We start from the raw sequence: 17,346 nt of genomic DNA, 5'->3' as shown, positions 1-17,346 counted from the left end.
TATTGATTTCAGAAAGGAAGGGAAGGAGAGAAAATCAATGATTAGGCTCATTGATTAGCTGCCTCCTGCACGCCCCACACTGGGGATCGAGCCCACAACCCAGGCGCGTGCCCTGTCAGGGAATCGAACCGTGACCTCCTGGTTCATAGGTCGATGCTCAACCACTGAGCCATGCAGGTCAGGTGAGGAAGTGCAACTTATTACCCTTATTTTATGTTTAGCACCTTTTATGTGCTAAGAAACACCATAGGCCCCCGGGCTATGAAAACTGTATTTTCTTGTAGAAGTTTAATAGTCTTTTCTAAACTTGTTATCCCCACAGGGGGTCTTCTTGCAATAATTCACTAACAGCAACAGCGAGGGTAATGACGACAGAAACGCAGCTAATGTTTATTGAGTTTGCACAATATTCCAGATACACTTGCAGGGAGTTCCACATACCAGACTTGTCTAATGGCCCACGGGCAGTATCAGGTGGCTGTCCTGATTTCACAGATCCACACAGGGGTTAAAGGTCATTTCCCCCGAGGCACAGTGAGTGAGGGGGGCTGAGGATGACAGCCGTGGAGAGGAAAGGCTATTGCATGTATGTTACATCAGCAGTTATTCCCCAGAATGAATCTGAAATGAAATCAAAAGGTCCTGGGAACCTTCTATGCATCCATTAACCCATCCAGTAAACAAACTGTCTACACTGCGTATGTTGTAATCAGGGAGGAAAAGTGACTTCTCGTCTCCAAACCTGCCTCTCGCAGGACTATCCTGAGATTCTGGAAGAAGAGTGGCCGGTGACGACTTCCTTATGTTAAATCGTATCACGAATTTGCCTCGTGTTGTGGAAGAAACGAGTGCTGTCTAGAGGCCTCTGAGCATTCTTTGTCTTCGAAAGGTTTGCCCGCGGCGTGGAGCCCCGGGTGTCCTCTGTAATGGTGCGCGTGGCCACACGCCTTTCCACAGTCCTGACACTCGTGCGGCTTCGCACCGCTGTGCACTCTCTGATGCTGTGTGAGTTGGTGGCCGTGGCTAAAGGCTTTCCCACACTCTTTGCACTCGTAGGGCTTCTCTCCGGTATGAATCCGCTCGTGTTTCACCAGGCTGGACCCATAAATAAAGGCCTTCCCACACTCCTTACATTTGTAAGGCGTCTCGCCAGTGTGGATTCTCTCGTGCTGGGTCAGGTGATAGCCACAGTTGAAGGCCTTCCCACATTCCGTGCACTTGTACGGCTTCTCCCCCGTGTGGATTCTCTGGTGTTTCACGAGGCTGGAACCCCAACGGAAGGCCTTCCCGCACTCCTTGCATTCATGAGGCTTCTCACCGGTGTGAATTTTCTGATGCTGGGTAAGGTAATTGACACGGGTAAAGGCCTTCCCGCATTCTTGACACTCGTAGGGCTTCTCGCCCGTGTGAATCCTTTTGTGCTGAGCCAGGCTCGAGCCACAGATGAAGGCCTTCCCACAGTCTTTACACTCGTAGGGCTTCTCGCCGCTGTGAATCCGCTTGTGCTGAATGAGCTTGTACACGCGGCTGAAGGTCTTGCCACAGTCCTCGCATTCGTAGTCCTTCTCGCCCGTGTGGAACCTCTGGTGCTGCGTGAGCTCGTCCCCGCGGCGGAAGGCCTTCCCGCAGTCCTTACACTCGTAGGGCTTCTCGCCCGTGTGGATCCTCTTGTGAATGACGAGGCTCGAGCCCCAGCGAAAGGCCTTCCCGCAGTCCTTGCACTCGTAAGGCTTCTCACCGGTGTGGATTTTCCGATGCTGAGTCAGCTGGTTACCCCAGCGAAAGGCCTTCTTACACTCTTTACACTGGTAGGGCTTCTCGCCCGTGTGGATTTTCTGGTGCTGAGTCAGCTGGTAGCCACGGCTGAAGGCCTTCCCGCACTCCTTGCACTCATAGGCATTCTCCCTGCGAGGAGGTCTCTGGGGTGGCCTGACCGAGGCCTCCTCCCCGGCGGGCGCTTTCGCACGGCTGGTTTTCCTTCGGTTGAGATACCCCCCTGGAGGGTCCCGCGCCCCTACTAACTCACCTTCACACACCCAGTCAAGGCCAAGGGACTTGCTTTTCCCGTCCGAGTTCCACTTGGAGAAACGCATCTCACAGATGCCCTTTTCTGTAGATAAGTTCTTGGTCTCATGGGGTGACTCCAAATCTAGAGGAAAAAACACCACATTTTGTTTCCTTTTAAGAAAAACAAAATAAACAAACAAAGCAAACTACAAACCAAAAACTTCTCTAGTAGAAATAAAACTTCTGCCTGGCCGGTGTGGCTCAGTAGTTGAGTGTCGACCTAGGAACCAGGAGGTCCCAGTTCAATTCCTGGTCAGGGCACAGGCCCGGGTTATGGGCTGGGTCCCCAGTGTGGGGCGTGCAGGAGGCAGCCGATCAGTGATTCTCTCTCATCATCGATGTTTCTCCCCTTCCTCTCTGAAATCAATTAAAAAATACACACACACACACACACACACACACATTGTATATGTATGTATTTTTAAAAAGCTTCTCTAGTAGAATAAATATAAACCAACTAGACCCTTGGTAACATGTGCGTGTCTGGTACCACAATATTAATGAATAAACCTGAAGACTATCAGCTACTACTTCCTATCAGCAGACACGAGCAAGCACCAGACACTAGAGGGGAAATCTGGAAATTAAAGACGAAAAGGAGCACACTTTTTTTTTTTTAATATATTTTATTGATTTTTTACAGAGAGGAAGGGAGAGAGATAGTTAGAAACATCGATGAGAGAGAAACATCGATCAGCTGCCTCCTGCACATCTCCTACTTGGGATGTGCCCGCAACCCAGGTACATGCCCTTGACCGGAATCGAACCTGGGACCTTTCAGTCCACAGGCCGACGCTCTATCCACTGAGCCAAACCGGTTTCAGCAGGAGCACACTTTGTACATGTGGTGATGAAAAACCTGGGCAACCCAGGAAAACCAAGTTTATAACCACCTAGACGTCAAAGTCACAGAGACTTCAAAAAGAAAGGGTTAGAGAACCAAGAGGTGGACCGAGAGGTAGGGACAGGTCTCATTTTAAACTTCTGAAGGCCTTCTCCCTGGTGGCGAGTAGAACGTGGTAGCTGGCAGCATGGATTTGGGCCAGAATTCTTCCGTTCAGTTCTTGTCCTGCCTCCTCTGTCTGACCATGTCCTCTGGACCCAGCATACTCATCCGCAAATCACACTTAATCACTGTGTCTATCTCCTAAACTTGTGGGAATGAAATGAAGGGTATTTATACAACACATACACACAATGCCTAGTTCAATACCTCGTATACAGTGAGCACAATATCAGCCATAAGGCCCTAGCTGGTTTGGCTCAGTGGATAGCCTGTCGGCCTGTGGATTGAACGGTCCTGGGTTCAATTCTAGTCAAGAGCACATGCCCAGATTGTGGGCTCGATCCTCAGTAGGGGGTGTGCAGGAGGCAGCCGATCAATGATTCCTCTCATCATTGATGTTTCTCTCTCTTTCTCTCCCTCTCCCTTACCGTCTGAAATCAACAAATATATATATATATATATATATATATATATATATATATATATATGTATATATATATGTATGTATATATATATATATAAATATAAATATTTTTAAATATATTTTATTGATTCTCTACAGAGAGGAAGGGAGAGGGATAGAGAGTCAGAAACATCGATGAGAGAGAAACATCGATCAGCTGCCTCCTGCACACCTCCCACTGGGGATGTGCCCACAACCAAGGCACATGCCCTTGACGGAACCGAACCTGGGACCTTTCAGTCCGCAGGATGACGCTCCATCCACTGAGCCAAACCGGCTACGGCAACAAAAATATATTTTTAAAAAATTAGCCATAAATATTATGGTTGTTACTTTTCTAACAGAAAAATAAGAAATTTCCTGAGATAATGACAAGATATTATCATCTAATGTTTAACTCAAATGTCACAGATTTGTAACCTTCAACCTCACTTTGGGCACAATGTGTCGGACATGGAATATGCTGTTTGCTTTTATGTGAATTCTGTTTGTCGATCCACCTCTATAGAGAAATCACGTCACCGCAAAGAGCCACGGGCCATTTGGGTATAAACATAGCAACACAGTAGGAAGCTTGGTGTTCTTGAAGATGGTTGTGAAATAAATATTCCAGAATTCTAACTAATCCTTTGCTCATGAAGAGAGTGGGAACTACAGGAAGGGCCAGACGAAGGTGGGAAGATCACTGGTGGATGACGAGAGGAAGGTGTGTGATGGTCACTTCCAACCCAACAAGGCTCAAAGCACTCCCTGGGAACAGGAAGAAGATTCAACTCATTTCTTAAAAAAAATTTTTTTTTTACTGATTTCAGAAAGGCAGGGAGAGGAAGAGAAAGAGAGAAAGATCAGTGATGAGAGAGGATCATTGCCCCGTTGCCTCTGCATATTGAGGATCGAGCCCGCAACCCAGGCATGTGCCCTTACCGGGAATCGAACCGTGACCTCCTGGTTCATGGGTCAACACTCAACTACTGAGTCACACCTGCTGGGCTAAACTCTCTTAAAAGGCAGCCCTAAAATTCACAAGGGAAGGGGCTGACATTCCAGGGAGCAGAGTGTGACTTAGATGACTCAGGCAACTTACCCAGTGAGACCAAGTTACTGTAGTTCTCCAACATCACGTCCCAGTACAGGTCCCTCTGCGTGGAGTCCAGGTAGGCCCACTCCTCCTGGGAGAAGTCGATGGCCACGTCTGAGAATGTCACGGGACCCTGAGAACACAAACCCACATGTCCCTGAGGAAACGGAAGGGCAGTTTCAAGACGAAGGAAAGGAGAGGCAGGCCTACGCTCTGGGTAGAGTGGACACAGTGCCCCCCGGAAAGCCTGAGAGATGGGAGGGGACAGTGAGGGCGTGGCTGTGACAGGCAGAATCCCTCCGTGTGATTGCAGAGAAAAGCCGGCTGCACCTGTGCAATTCCGCACCACAGCCTGCAGAGCAGAGACAGAGCGGTCCCGGCTTCCTCCCATTCCCACGCACACAGACTGCCACGTGCCTGCCTCACAGCATTCCTCCGGCTTTGTTTCAGAAATGTAACATGCGATCTTTTATCTTCGAAAACAGGGTTGGCCTGTTTGAATGTTTTCAAGCCTCAAGTTCATCGTTTTGCCAGGCTATCTTTTAAGCAGTCTTCCTTTGTAATGACAGAAAACATTTTTAAAATTCCACCACATGGACAGATTAGACTGAATGATAGTGATTGCACAAAATGACTCTGGTTGTCCACAGTTCTGGGAGCATGTGGTCACCTATTCCTCTGTACTGGATGCTCTGACCCATGACCACGCCCCCACTCCCCATCCCTTGTTCCTGATTGAATGGATGGTGGTGGCAAACGACGCAGACACACACAGAAGTCTGTTCAACAAGAAAAGTGGCTCTCGGGTCCCCTGGCCTCAGCCCCTGCCCTGTCGGATGCTCACAGCCTCAGAGCCTGAGCTGTCCCCACACACTAACCCCGAGGCCAACTAATATGCACATCCCCTCTTTTCTGCCTGGAACAGAGGACTTCTGTGTTCTCCTGTGCTCAAAAGCGTCCAACATCTCCAACTAATCAGACCATGGATCCGAAGCAAATCTTTCTCCCCAGGGACTTTCTTCCTCCATTCCCCCAACATTCCCGCTGACAAAACACTGAGCATAAGGGAGGTACTGAATCATCAGCGCCACGTTCTATGAACGTGGGCTCCGAGGTGGGCGAGGGGCTATGCGGCATTACCATTGACGAAATGGAGAGGACTGGAAGCAGGTCATTGGATGGGGCTCCCTGGGGCAGGAGGCTTGGGGATAATTCATAAAAACCACCACGGGATCCAAATAGCACACTGCAGGGAGGGAAGAGACATACACACTTACGTGGGCCATAGTTTCAGAATCAGGACCTGATGAGTTGTCTAAGGGCTTCCTTCACTGCAGACCGACTCTGGAAAAGGCGGAGCTGGGCCAGGAGAAAGAGGCATTGAAGTCAGTGCTCCTGGGTCCCCAGAGTGACTTCACACAACCTTCCTGATCCTCCAGCTTTGCTTCGCAAGGACGCCAGCTCCTTCCCAGCACCCCCACACAGACACCACAGGTCAGAAAAGATCGGAGGGAAAACAGGCTCTCCCTCCAACTCCAGGACACCCAGCAGCACAGGGCAGAAAAGAGGGGTTTTTAGTTATTTTTTTGCTTTGAAGTCAGACCCAAACATTTTAGCAGGAGGATCTTCAGCCAGCTCCCTGTTAGAGGTAAGTATTAAGGATTTGCTCTTGACCAAAGAGAGACCTGACCTTTGTCCTCAGTTTCTGAGAGGTAATCTGCATCAGACTTGATAGGAAGGTCTTTTGTTTTGGGTACTAGCTGCCATGCTGCATCTTAGGGTGGGCCTTACCATACCCAACATTCTTAGGGTGGGCCTCACCATACCCAACAATCTAAGGGTGGGGCTGGCCATACCCAACAATCTAAGGGTGGGGCTGGCCATACCCAACAATCTAAGGGTGGGGCTGGCCATACCCAACATTCTAAGGGTGGGGCTGGCCATACCCAACAATCTTTGGGTGGGGCTGGCCATACTCAACAATCTAAGGGTGGGGCTGGCCATACCCAACAATCTTAGGCTGGGGCTGGCCACACCCAACAATCTTAGGCTGGGGCTGGCCATACCCAACAATCTTTGGGTGGGGCTGGCCATACCCAACAGTCTTAGGGTAGGAGCTCCTCATCCTAGAAGGACCAAGTGATTTGGGTGGGGGTTTTGGGTCATGGGGAATCAGCTGACCTAATCAATCAGGTCTATATTTCTCTACAGTCAAGTCAATTAGTGGTGCCTATGTGATGAAGCCCTGGTGGACCAGGTGAGTCCCTGGTAGGCAGTGCCCTTGGGGCGAGGCCACCGGAGCTCAGGTTGTGAACACCCCCCACACCTGGACTTACACACCTACTTCCTTGGCTGATGCTACTCTGTGCTCTTTCCCTGTAAGAAACCGCACCCCTGAGAGAAGAGCTTCCAGTGAGTGCTGGGAGTCCTAGTCCTGAATTACTGACCCTGAGGCTGGTTTCAGGAAACTCCCAAACCTGCAGTTGGCGTCAAAACTGAGGGTGGCCCTCAAACCCCCAATGTGGCTAACTCTGGGGAGGGGACTGGGATCTGGACTCGAGTGGGTGTGTTGAGCGTACCCAGCCTCACTTGGAGTCCATCCTGCTCCCTCCAGTCACACTGTCCAGGGTTAGGAGAGGCTGCATCATCCAAACTCAAATCTCTTCTGGCCTCCAGAGAGGGTGACACGAGTCAGGACGTGGCAGGCGGACAAGAAAAGCTGACCCCATAAACATATGCACACTATCAATGCAGAACACCAGGGTCAGTGGTTACTTACTGCTAAGTTGGAATACTTAGAATATGAAAAGTATTTCAGATATACCATCAGGAGGAAAATAATGTTACCAAAACAAGATGGTACAATACCTTGTCAACTTCTCTATATAAGCCCAGCCATGGTGGCTCAGTGGTTAAGCTTCAACCTATGACCCAGGAGGTCACAGTTCAATTCCCGGTCAGGGCACATGCCTGGGTTTTGAGCTCGATCCCCAGTGTGGGGTGTGCAGGAGGCAGCCGATTTAATGATTCTCTCTCATCAATGATGTTTCCATCTCTCTCCCTCTCTCTTCCTCTCTGAAATCAATAAAATGTATTTTTTAAATTCTATATATGAATATATACACATAATATAGTGTGTGTATATATCCATATATGTGCTATATGAATAAATATACACACATATGGAGACAAACACACAGATACTGACAAACAGACCATAAGACATCAACAGAGAGAGAGAGACAGAGAGAGAGAGATCAAAGTAGAAAGGAATAGAGGAAAGCATCCTGAAAAGTGTATATCCCTTGCACAGCGGGCCTGAAAGTGCTAACCTTAAGCCTGCTTGCAAGACTGGTCCTTGGCTGGACTTGCAGGGTTCCCGCCATCCCCTCACTGAGGACAGCAGCTCACGCTCCTGGAATGTTTGTATGTGCTATGCAGAGGGTGCCTACGTGACTGACACCTGATAAAAACCCTGGCTCCCAGGCTGTGAGCTCCCCCTCAGACAACACTGCATGTGGCTGGACTCTGATGGAGGGAGGATTAGTCCTGTGAGCCTTTTCCTCGGCTGACTGCCCTGAACCCTTTCCCTGTAATACCTCTTGGCCATGGGTAGGACAATGGGTTGGACCCTGAGTCCATCCAGAGTAGGGGTGGGGAACCTTTTTCTGCCAAGAGCCATTTGGATATTTATAACATCATTCCTGGGCCATACAAAATTATCCACTTAAACATTAGCCTGCTATATTTGGTCAGACACTTAATTAACTTAGAAAATAAACTTTATATCTCTCCATCTAGAGCCTGTGCGAGCAGGACTCTTTGGTCATGACCTGACCTCAGTGCCCACAGTGAGAGGGATGATGTCCTGCTCCTAGCACCTGTTAGGGCACCGCACTTACCCCAGGGTCAGGCTCACTGCAGGCACTGAACAGAAGTATGATTTTGGCTCAACATTCTACTTTTTGGCATGTATCCCAAGGAAGAAAATATGTATATGTCTCGTATATATATGTATGTGTGTGTGTGTATATAATATATATATATATATATAATATATTTTAAGCAATACATATACACACACATATATAATGTTTTATTATATTACATATATATAATATATTTTTTAAAAGGCTAATATGCAAAGTGTCCCCTTGGGGAGTTCGATCAATCATTATGACATGTGCTGACCACCAGGGGGCAGCATAGAACAAAGGAAGGCACAGATCATATATATGTATATATACACACACACACACACACACACACACACATATATTTTTTTTTGGAGAATTATTCCCCAAAAATGAATACAGACTTTGAATAATTATTAATTCCAGTAGGTTAAATCTAAAAAGAAAGAAAAATCAACTTAGCTATCAGCTTTTAAGTGTATACATTTTGGGGGGAGACACCCAGTATATGCTCCATGAATTCCTGGTTCACAGGTTTCATGAGTTGATGCTCAACCACTGAGCCACACTGGCCGGGCTCAAGTTTCTTCTTCTTTTTTCTTTAAAGGAAGGGCCCTAGGAGCTTGGAAGTGAGGAAGGGAATGGTAATAGGCCTGGGAGGAGGAGGAGAGGGACAGAGGTAGGAGGGAGAGAGAAGAGGAAGGGGAGGGGAGGGGGAGGGAGGGGAAGGAAGGGGAGGGGAGGGTGCTGGCATGCCTGGGAGGGAGAACACATTCTCAAGTTTCTCCTTTATGAGCTCCTTAGGAAACTGAAATTGTTGGCAGTAGGCCTGCATTAATCCCATTATGAGAAATAAACTTAAGACAGTCCCAAAGTTAAAGAAAAAATAATAAAGAGAAAACCCCACTGTTGGAGTGCGGTATATTGCAGTCAGTAAGAGAAAGCTGAATGAATAGGCCTGTGGTAGACTGAACAGCATACGTCCTAATTCTGGAAACTGGAAATATGTTATATTAAATGGAAAGGGGAGTTAGGTTGCAACCGGACTTAAAGTCCTAATCAGCTGACCTTAAAATAGGGACATTGCCGAAGCCGGTTTGGCTCAGCGGATAGAGCGTCGGCCTGCGGACTGAAGGGTCCCAGGTTCGATTCCAGTCAGGGGCATGTGCCTGGGTTGTGGGCACATCCCCAGTAGATGTGCAGGAGGCGGCTGGTCGATGTTTCTCTCTCATCGATGTTTCTGACTCTCTATCTCTCTCCCTTCCTCTCTGTAAAAAATCAATGAAATATATATATAAAAAAAAAAAATAAGGAGATCATCCAGAATTATCCAGGTGGGTCCAATGTAATCGCAAAAGTAGATGAGGGGTGTCAGAAGGAGAGAGAAAGATGCGCGGAGGGAAGCAGGGACAGCGTGATGTGACATGAGAGGACTTGTCTGTTGGCTCTGAAGATGGAGGAATGGGGCTGTAATTCCAGGAATGCAGGCAGCCTCTGGAGCGGGGAAAGGCAGGGGAAGGGTGCCCCCTAGAGCCTCTGAAAAGGAATGCAGCCTTACCAACACCTTGGTTTAGCCCAAGTATGTCAGACCCGCGGGCCCACAATGAATATTTTTGCGGCCCAGCCAATATAACGGCATGTAAAAAACGTTTCAATAAAAATTGCGTAACTTAATTTTTACAAATCCTGTTATACATAATTATTAATAACAAACTACAACGTTCGCTAATGACTGATGACTATAATCCTGTTGCGTTCATTTCCCTTACTCGCTGGCACCCCATGTCTCTCCACTAACACCAGCAGTGAATATTTTAGCAGCCGATTGCCACGTCATTAGTCTTGGACTGACTTGTTTGGTGTGTACAACAGGAAATATTTCGCTTTCAGAGAACAAGAAGAATAGGTTTATTTACATAATGCTTATGAATTTGTGCAGTTATTCAGTGTCTGGTAAGTTCATGTTCAAGAAAAAATATTAATTTTTATTAAAATGTTCTATTATTTTATGTTAACGATGACTCATTTATTTCAGCCCTTTGTATTCAGCACGTCTCTAGTGAAATAAACCCACGTTTCTATGAAAATGGGAGCTTTTTGGGGTTTTTTTTCGGCCCACATACACTTATACCTTGTTTATTCAGCCTTTGAGTTTGACATGCCTGTTTCAGCCCAGGGGATTTTGGACTTCTAACCTCTAGGACTGCACCTTAACAAACCTGTGCTGCTTTAAGCCACTAAATCTGTGGCAATATGTTACAGCAGCAACTGGAAACTGACACAAGGCCCAGTATCGGAAAAACAGGTGACAAACCGATATGACCTCCTGACCTTGCACATCCTTCCCCTGTGTCTCTAATGCCATCAGACTTGGCACAACAACAGCTAAGCTGCTCTGTGGCCTGATTAGGGACAGTGTGCGAAGCAGAAAGAAGAGTGTTTGTTACAGGGAAGGTGCTCAATACAAGTGGCCCCTCTCCCTTCCGCCTTCATTGAGTAAGCAATTAAAATGTCATATTGAATAGGATACTTAAAAAGTGTTTTATTAAATAAAATTTCAACTAAGTAAAAATGTTCATGCATAGTATTGTTTATAACTGAGTACTGTTTAATATTACATCACATGCATTTTTCCTTCTTATGACTATTTCTAAATATCACTCTTCATAGCTGCATAATACTTCATAACATGAATTGGGTGTGATTTACTTTAACCATGTCCATCATTCTGAATACTGGCTGTGTTCTGAACATAGCCTTTGGTCCCAGAACAAGGGTCTAATTTGGGGGGGCACGTCCACACTTGTGAATGCCACGAAGTTATAGATTTTTTCCGAAGAAGAAAGCCATATGCAATAAGTCTGTATACAATTTCCCTTGGAAAATGGCAAATGCAATTAAAGGAAGGACCTCAGGCTAAGGATTCCTGTTCTATGCTCTAGTTCATTTAAAATACATATATTTTTATTAATTTCAGAGAGGACAGGAGAGGGAGAGAGAGAGACAGAAATATCAATGATGAGAGAGAATCATTGACGGCTGCCTCCTGCATGCCCCACACTGGGGATCGAGCCCCCTAGGCAGGTACCTTGACCAGGAATCAAACCATGACCTCCTGGTTCATAGGTTGACGCTCAACCAATCACCATCACCGAGCAACACCAGCCAGGTGCTCTGGTTCATTTTGAGAACTGGTAAGTATCCATCACAATGACCTTCATATGTATGTTGCTTCTGACCTACAGGGCATCCAGACGTACCACATAGAGAAAACAGAATGTACTGAACACTAATGCTCTGGGGGCTATTCTACGGGACTTTACCTATATTATCTCATCCTCATCACAACCTTATCTTTATAGAGCCCCAAATGCTAAGAGGCAGAGACAGGATTGAAACCCCAATACTCTAGGTCAGTCTATTTTTGTAGGGCTAAAGGGTTTTACATTTTTATTTTGTTATTATTATTTATTTATTTATTTTTAATATTTTTTATTGATTTCAGAGAGGAAGGGTCGGGGAAAGAGAGATAGAAACATCGATGATGAGAGAGAATCATTGATCGGCTGCCTCCTGCAGGTCCCACACTGTGGGTCAAGCCCACAACCAGGGCATGTGCCCTTGACCGGAATTGAAACTGGGACCCTTCAGTCTGCAGGCCGACGCTCTATCCCAGCGGTTCTCAACCTGTGGGTCGCGACCCCTTTGGTGGTCGAATGACCCTTTCACAGGGGTCGCCTAAGACCATCCTGCATATCAGATATTTACATGACGATTCAAAACAGTAGCAACATGTCAGTGATGAAGTAGCAACGAAAATAATTTTATGGTTGGGTCACCACATGAGGAACTGTAGTTAAAGGGCCAGAAGGTGGAGAACCACGGCTCTATCCACTGAGCCAAACCGGCGAGGGCGGTTTTACATTTTTTTTTTTTAAAGGGTAAGCATTCCTTCTTTTTTTTTTTTTAATATATTTTATTGATTTTTTACAGAGAGGAAGGGAGAGAGAAAGAGAGAAACATCGATGAAAGAGAAACATCGATCAGCTGCCTCCTGCCCATCTCCCACTGGGGATATGCCCGCAACCCAGGTACATGCCCTTGACCGGAATCGAACCTGGGACCCTTCAGTCCGCAGGCCGACACTCTATCCACTGAGCCAAACCGGTTTCGGCAGGTTTTACATTTTTAAAGGGTGGTGAAAACAAAAAGAAATGATTGAGAAACAAAGGAGGAGGAGGGGGCATAATTCTGCACACTCTACCCATGAGCTGCACATACGACTTCCTTCCAAAGAGTGTAAGTATGAAAAGGAGGGAAAAGGAGGGAAAAGGAGGGAAAAGGAGGGAAAAGGAGGGACTTTCCAGTGGAGAAAACGAACAAACACTGCCGTGGCCAACACGATCACGGGCAACCTCAACAACCGTACATCGTGTTGCCAGTCTGTACCCTCTGTGATCTTTTACCCTCCAACCCATGCACCTCCTCTACGCGTGAGACAAACATCAGACTCCAGGGCAGGAACACCCTGCCAAACGCCCGATCAGCACCTCTTACGTCTTCAAGTCATCAGAAACGAGGGGAGGCTGAGAACCTGTCAGAGCCGAGAGGAGCCTGAGGAGACAGGACAACGAGCTGTATCGTGGTTCCCTGATGGGATCCTGAAACAGATGGAGAAGATTATGTAAAAACTACGGGAAAGGAATAAAGCATGGACTTGAGTTAACGATAACGTACCAAAATCGGCCCATTCAGTATAAGGAATGTGCCGTGCTAATGTAACTTGGTCAAAATGGGGAAACAGGGGCAGGGTACCTGGGAATTCTCTGTATGAAAAATTCTTTGGAATTCTTCTGTGAATCTAAAACCATTCGAAACAAATAAATCCATTGGAAAAGAAGAGCATGCAGCCACAAGCAACCCACAAAACTAAAATACTTGGCACAGGATCCTCTACAGAAAAAGCTGACCAACCCGGGCTCTCATACCCAGTACCAACTGCTTCTCACAGTTCATACAAGATGCAACTCAGCTACAACTGTCAGACCTCACACAAGACCTGGCGCATGCAACACATTTCTATTAACTGATTACTGAAAAGAAAAAAACCCCTGCCTTTCTGGCAAAGACCTTCGCTCAAACCCCACCCTCAAACGCCTCCCAAAGCCGTTTGCTTTGTCATTTACGACAATGATCACACCCTCTCCTTTCTTTTTTTTAAAAAAAATCATTTTCTTCCTTTTTTTTCATATCTTTATTGATTTCAGAGAGGAAGAGGGAAGGGAAAGAGAGATAGAAACATCAATGATGAGAGAGAATCATTGGCTGCCTCCTGCACGGCCCCTACTGGGGATCAAGCCCACAACTTGGGCATGTGCCCTCGGCCGGAATCAAACCTGGGAACCTTCAGCCCACAAGCTGACGCTCTATCCACTGAGCCAAACCAGCCAGGGCACCCTCTCCTTTCTTGTTGTGATCTGAAAGGCAGGCCTGTGAAAGGACCATAGATGTCTAGTGTTCAGCTCCCCCTAAACACCAAGTCACACTGAACTAAAGCGCAAACACTAACCTCCCACTGGCATTCCGTGCTATCAGCTACGGGGATGTGAGCAATCGGCCAAGTGAATGCTCACCAGGGAGGGTGGCTCAGTGGGGAGGACACGGGGGAATATACCTGCAGGGCCCTGTCACACGTCCTGGGGAGGAGTCACTGGGATAGGTCCCTGTTAGGGGGGGCATTTTTGGCCAAGGAAAGCAGATATTCCTCCGCCCTATAAACAAATCATTTGCATTCTGAACAACAACAAAACTCACCAGAACCTTGATTTTAAGACGCCTGGCGATGCAGGATGGCTGGCCTGGGGGAAAGAGGAGAGAATGAGACACCAGGTCCTTTCTGTCCCCATGCCACACCTGTCCCCATGTCATATCTAAAACCAACCAGAAACGAGGGGGAACTCGGGTGTGAGTATTTCAGAGATTCCTGGGGACTAGGCTCCAGTGCCCGCGGGGCCTTGTCACTGTGCAGCTGCCCCCTCCCCCCACCGGTCAGGTCTGGAACCTCCCCCCTGCAAAACAGGATCTTATTCCTGAGGCCCTTCTGTCCTGTCATTCAGGTAGCCCTGGGAAGAGCACTTTAGCGCTGAAATTGCCATCTCAGGACGATGCGCCCTTCTTTATTTTTATTTTTTAAAGAATGCTACTTGCGCCCTAGCTGGCTTGGTTCAGTGGATAGAGCATTGGCCCGTGGGACTGAAGGATCCCAGGTTCTTCCAGGTTTGATTCTGGTGCCTGGGTTATGGGCTCCACCCCCAGTAGAGGGGTGCAGGAGGCGGCCAATCAATGATTCTCTCTCATCACTGACGTTTCAATCTCCCCCTCCCTTCCTCTCTGAAATCAATAAAAATATTTTTTTTTTAAAAAAAAATGCTACTGCCCTAGACGGTTTGGCTCGGTGGATAGAGCATCCGCCTGTGGACTGAAGGGTCCTGGGTTATAGTCCCATCAAGGGCACATGCCCGGGTTGTGGGCTCGATCCCCACTAGGGGGCGTGCAGGAGGCAGCCGATCAATGATCCTCTCTCATCATTGATGTTTCTATCTCTCTCTCTCCCTCTCCCTTCCTCTCTGAAATCAATAATATATATATATATAATATTATATATATATATATATATATATATATATATATATATATATTATTGATATTTTACAGAGAGGAAGGGAGGGAGATAGTTAGAAACATCGATGAGAGAGAAACATCCATCAGCTGCCTCCTACACATCTCCTACTGGGGATGTGCCCGCAACCCAGGTACATGCCCTTGACCGGAATCGAACCTGGGACCTTTCAGTCCGCAGGCCGACGCTCTATCCACTGAGCCAAACCGGTTTCGGCTAAAATATATATTTTTAAAAAGAATGCTACTTGCGCAAGTCAGAATCTGCTACCAATTAAGCAGGGACAGCTTTGCCCACAAACAAGAAGACGCCCCTCCACGGCCAGGAAGGGGTGTCCCGCCTCCAGCTGTCACTCTCCTCGCAGCGTCGGGCTCTGACTCCCCCCTGGGGCCCCTGCGTCCGGGCAGGCACCTCCCGGCGGGAAGGTGACGGCAGGGGAGCCGCAGAGACAGCACAGCCACGGGGCGCGCTTGCCGCGCACACCCCGGTCCTCGCTCCGCGGCGGCCACGCACCCAATCCTCCCAACGCGCACCCACCGACACCCACGTCACAGTCACCTGCCCGGCCCCGCCCACCCCGCCCCGCGGAGCCCACGCGCAGGTCACCCCCACGGAGCAGAGCCGCCCCCAGCACCACCACGCGCTGGTGCGTCACAGAAGGGGGCCCGGCCTGCCGCCCGCGCCGACGCTCTCGAGTCCCGGGGGCGTGGCCCGGTCCCTGACACTGACACGCGCACTCACACACACACACACACACACACACTCACACACACACACACACACACTCACACACTCACACACTCACGCGCGCGCGCACTTCTCCCCGCAGCCGCAGGCCGAGGCTGCGCTTCGGGCCTCCTCGCCCCGGGCGTCTGGCGCCCCGACACCCGCCTGCCCCCCTTACCCCCACCCCCGCCCCCCGCCGCATCCCGCGCGGGTTTCCTCCTGGGATGCTAACAGCTTACCGCGTGGGACCCAACGGCCCACAGGGCGTCGGGAGGGGGCGCAAGGGTCGAGGTGAACGCTGGATGGCATCCAGGGAAGCCCGAGCCTAAAAAAACCCTGTGTGCTGGGGCCGCGTCTCCCAGAATGCAACGCGGAGCGCTCCTAATGAAGCCGCGCCTCGGGGGGCTCTGGGAAATGTAGTCCAGAACCCGGGAATCCGCGAAGATGGAAGCGGCTCACCTCGCCAGCGTGCCACTCTCCAAGGCCCTAAGGGGCGTTGTCGCAGAGACTTCTGGGAAACGCAGTTCACAGGGCGATGCCCTGAGGCTGGAAGCGGGGCCTTCAGAAGGCACCGTGCCCCGTCCCCTAGAGGACGCGTGCCTCCAGAATCTACCAATGCTGGGAGCACTGCCCACCCTTCAGATTTCTCCTAGCAAAAATTTGGGCCCCCTGCTACGGACACTGTGCCACCAACTCCTGGGAGCATGTCCAGGAAGGAATCGCCAAAAGAAAAGATGGGAGTCCTGAGGTGTGGATTGTTCCTCAATGTGCATTTGGGACCCTTCCATTGGGGTAGCTAGATAGCAATGTGTATAATGTTACTTTGGGATTATAGTTGATTCTTGAACGACATAGGTTTGAACTGCCAGGGAGGGCTTCTACTGGGATTCTCTCCCCGACCCCACCCCGGAAAAAAAAAAAAAATACAGTCAGCTCTTCCTGCCCAAGGGGTTTGCATCCACGGAGTCAACCAACCAATTAGGAACAGTATTTTGATCCGGTTGGGAATTCTGATGCAGAGGGCTGACTGTATGCATTATTCTACCTACTTTTATATAAAGGCCTTAGGCACTTGAGCTTCCATGGATTTTGGTATCCGCAGGGGATCCGCAGGGGTCCTGCAACTAATTCCCCATGGTATCCAGGGCCGGGTGTAGTTTTAAAGTTTGGGGGGGCGGTGTTTGTTTTTGTGGAGGAAGGGGTGTCAAAAGTTATGCAGCTTTGCCCTAGCTGATTTGGCACAGGGGTTGGACGGTGGGCCAGAGCACTGAAGGGTCCCAGGTTCAATTCCGGTCAAGGGCACATGCGGGGGTTTCGGGCTCGATCCCCAGTAGGGGGTGTGCAGGAGGCAGCCCATTATTCTCGCTCATCATTGATGTTTTTATCCCCTCTCTCCCTTCCTTTCTGAAATCA

At 48.7% G+C, this 17,346-nt stretch overlaps 1 protein-coding gene across 6 annotated transcripts; it reads right to left on the bottom strand.

Moving 5' to 3' along the window:
* Window positions 1–364: 364 nt before the first annotated feature.
* ZNF331 (zinc finger protein 331) lies at window positions 365–16,303 on the bottom strand. Of its 6 annotated transcripts, none has more exons than XM_081107085.1 (6): window positions 16,173–16,303; window positions 14,343–14,386; window positions 13,086–13,189; window positions 5,892–5,973; window positions 4,621–4,747; window positions 365–2,149 (listed from the first exon to the last, which is right to left on the bottom strand). In XM_081107085.1, the coding sequence occupies exons 4-6, from the start codon at window positions 5,898–5,900 to the stop codon at window positions 816–818; spliced, it is 1,470 nt and encodes a 489-aa protein (XP_080963211.1). In that variant the 5' UTR covers window positions 5,901–5,973; window positions 13,086–13,189; window positions 14,343–14,386; window positions 16,173–16,303; the 3' UTR covers window positions 365–815. The 6 variants fall into 6 exon arrangements, with proteins under 6 accessions (XP_080963211.1, XP_080963210.1, XP_080963213.1 ...); XM_081107084.1 differs by having other exon boundaries at window positions 13,079–13,189; window positions 16,173–16,293; XM_081107087.1 differs by lacking the exon at window positions 14,343–14,386 and having other exon boundaries at window positions 16,173–16,295.
* Between the last annotated feature and the right edge of the window lie 1,043 nt (window positions 16,304–17,346).

The sequence above is a fragment of the Myotis nattereri genome (assembly GCF_964212035.1).
Source record: "Myotis nattereri genome assembly, chromosome: 15".
Lineage (NCBI taxonomy): Eukaryota > Metazoa > Chordata > Mammalia > Chiroptera > Vespertilionidae > Myotis > Myotis nattereri.
The sequence above is the reverse complement of the archived record's forward strand: the minus strand, read 5'-3'. Positions and strand labels throughout refer to the sequence as shown.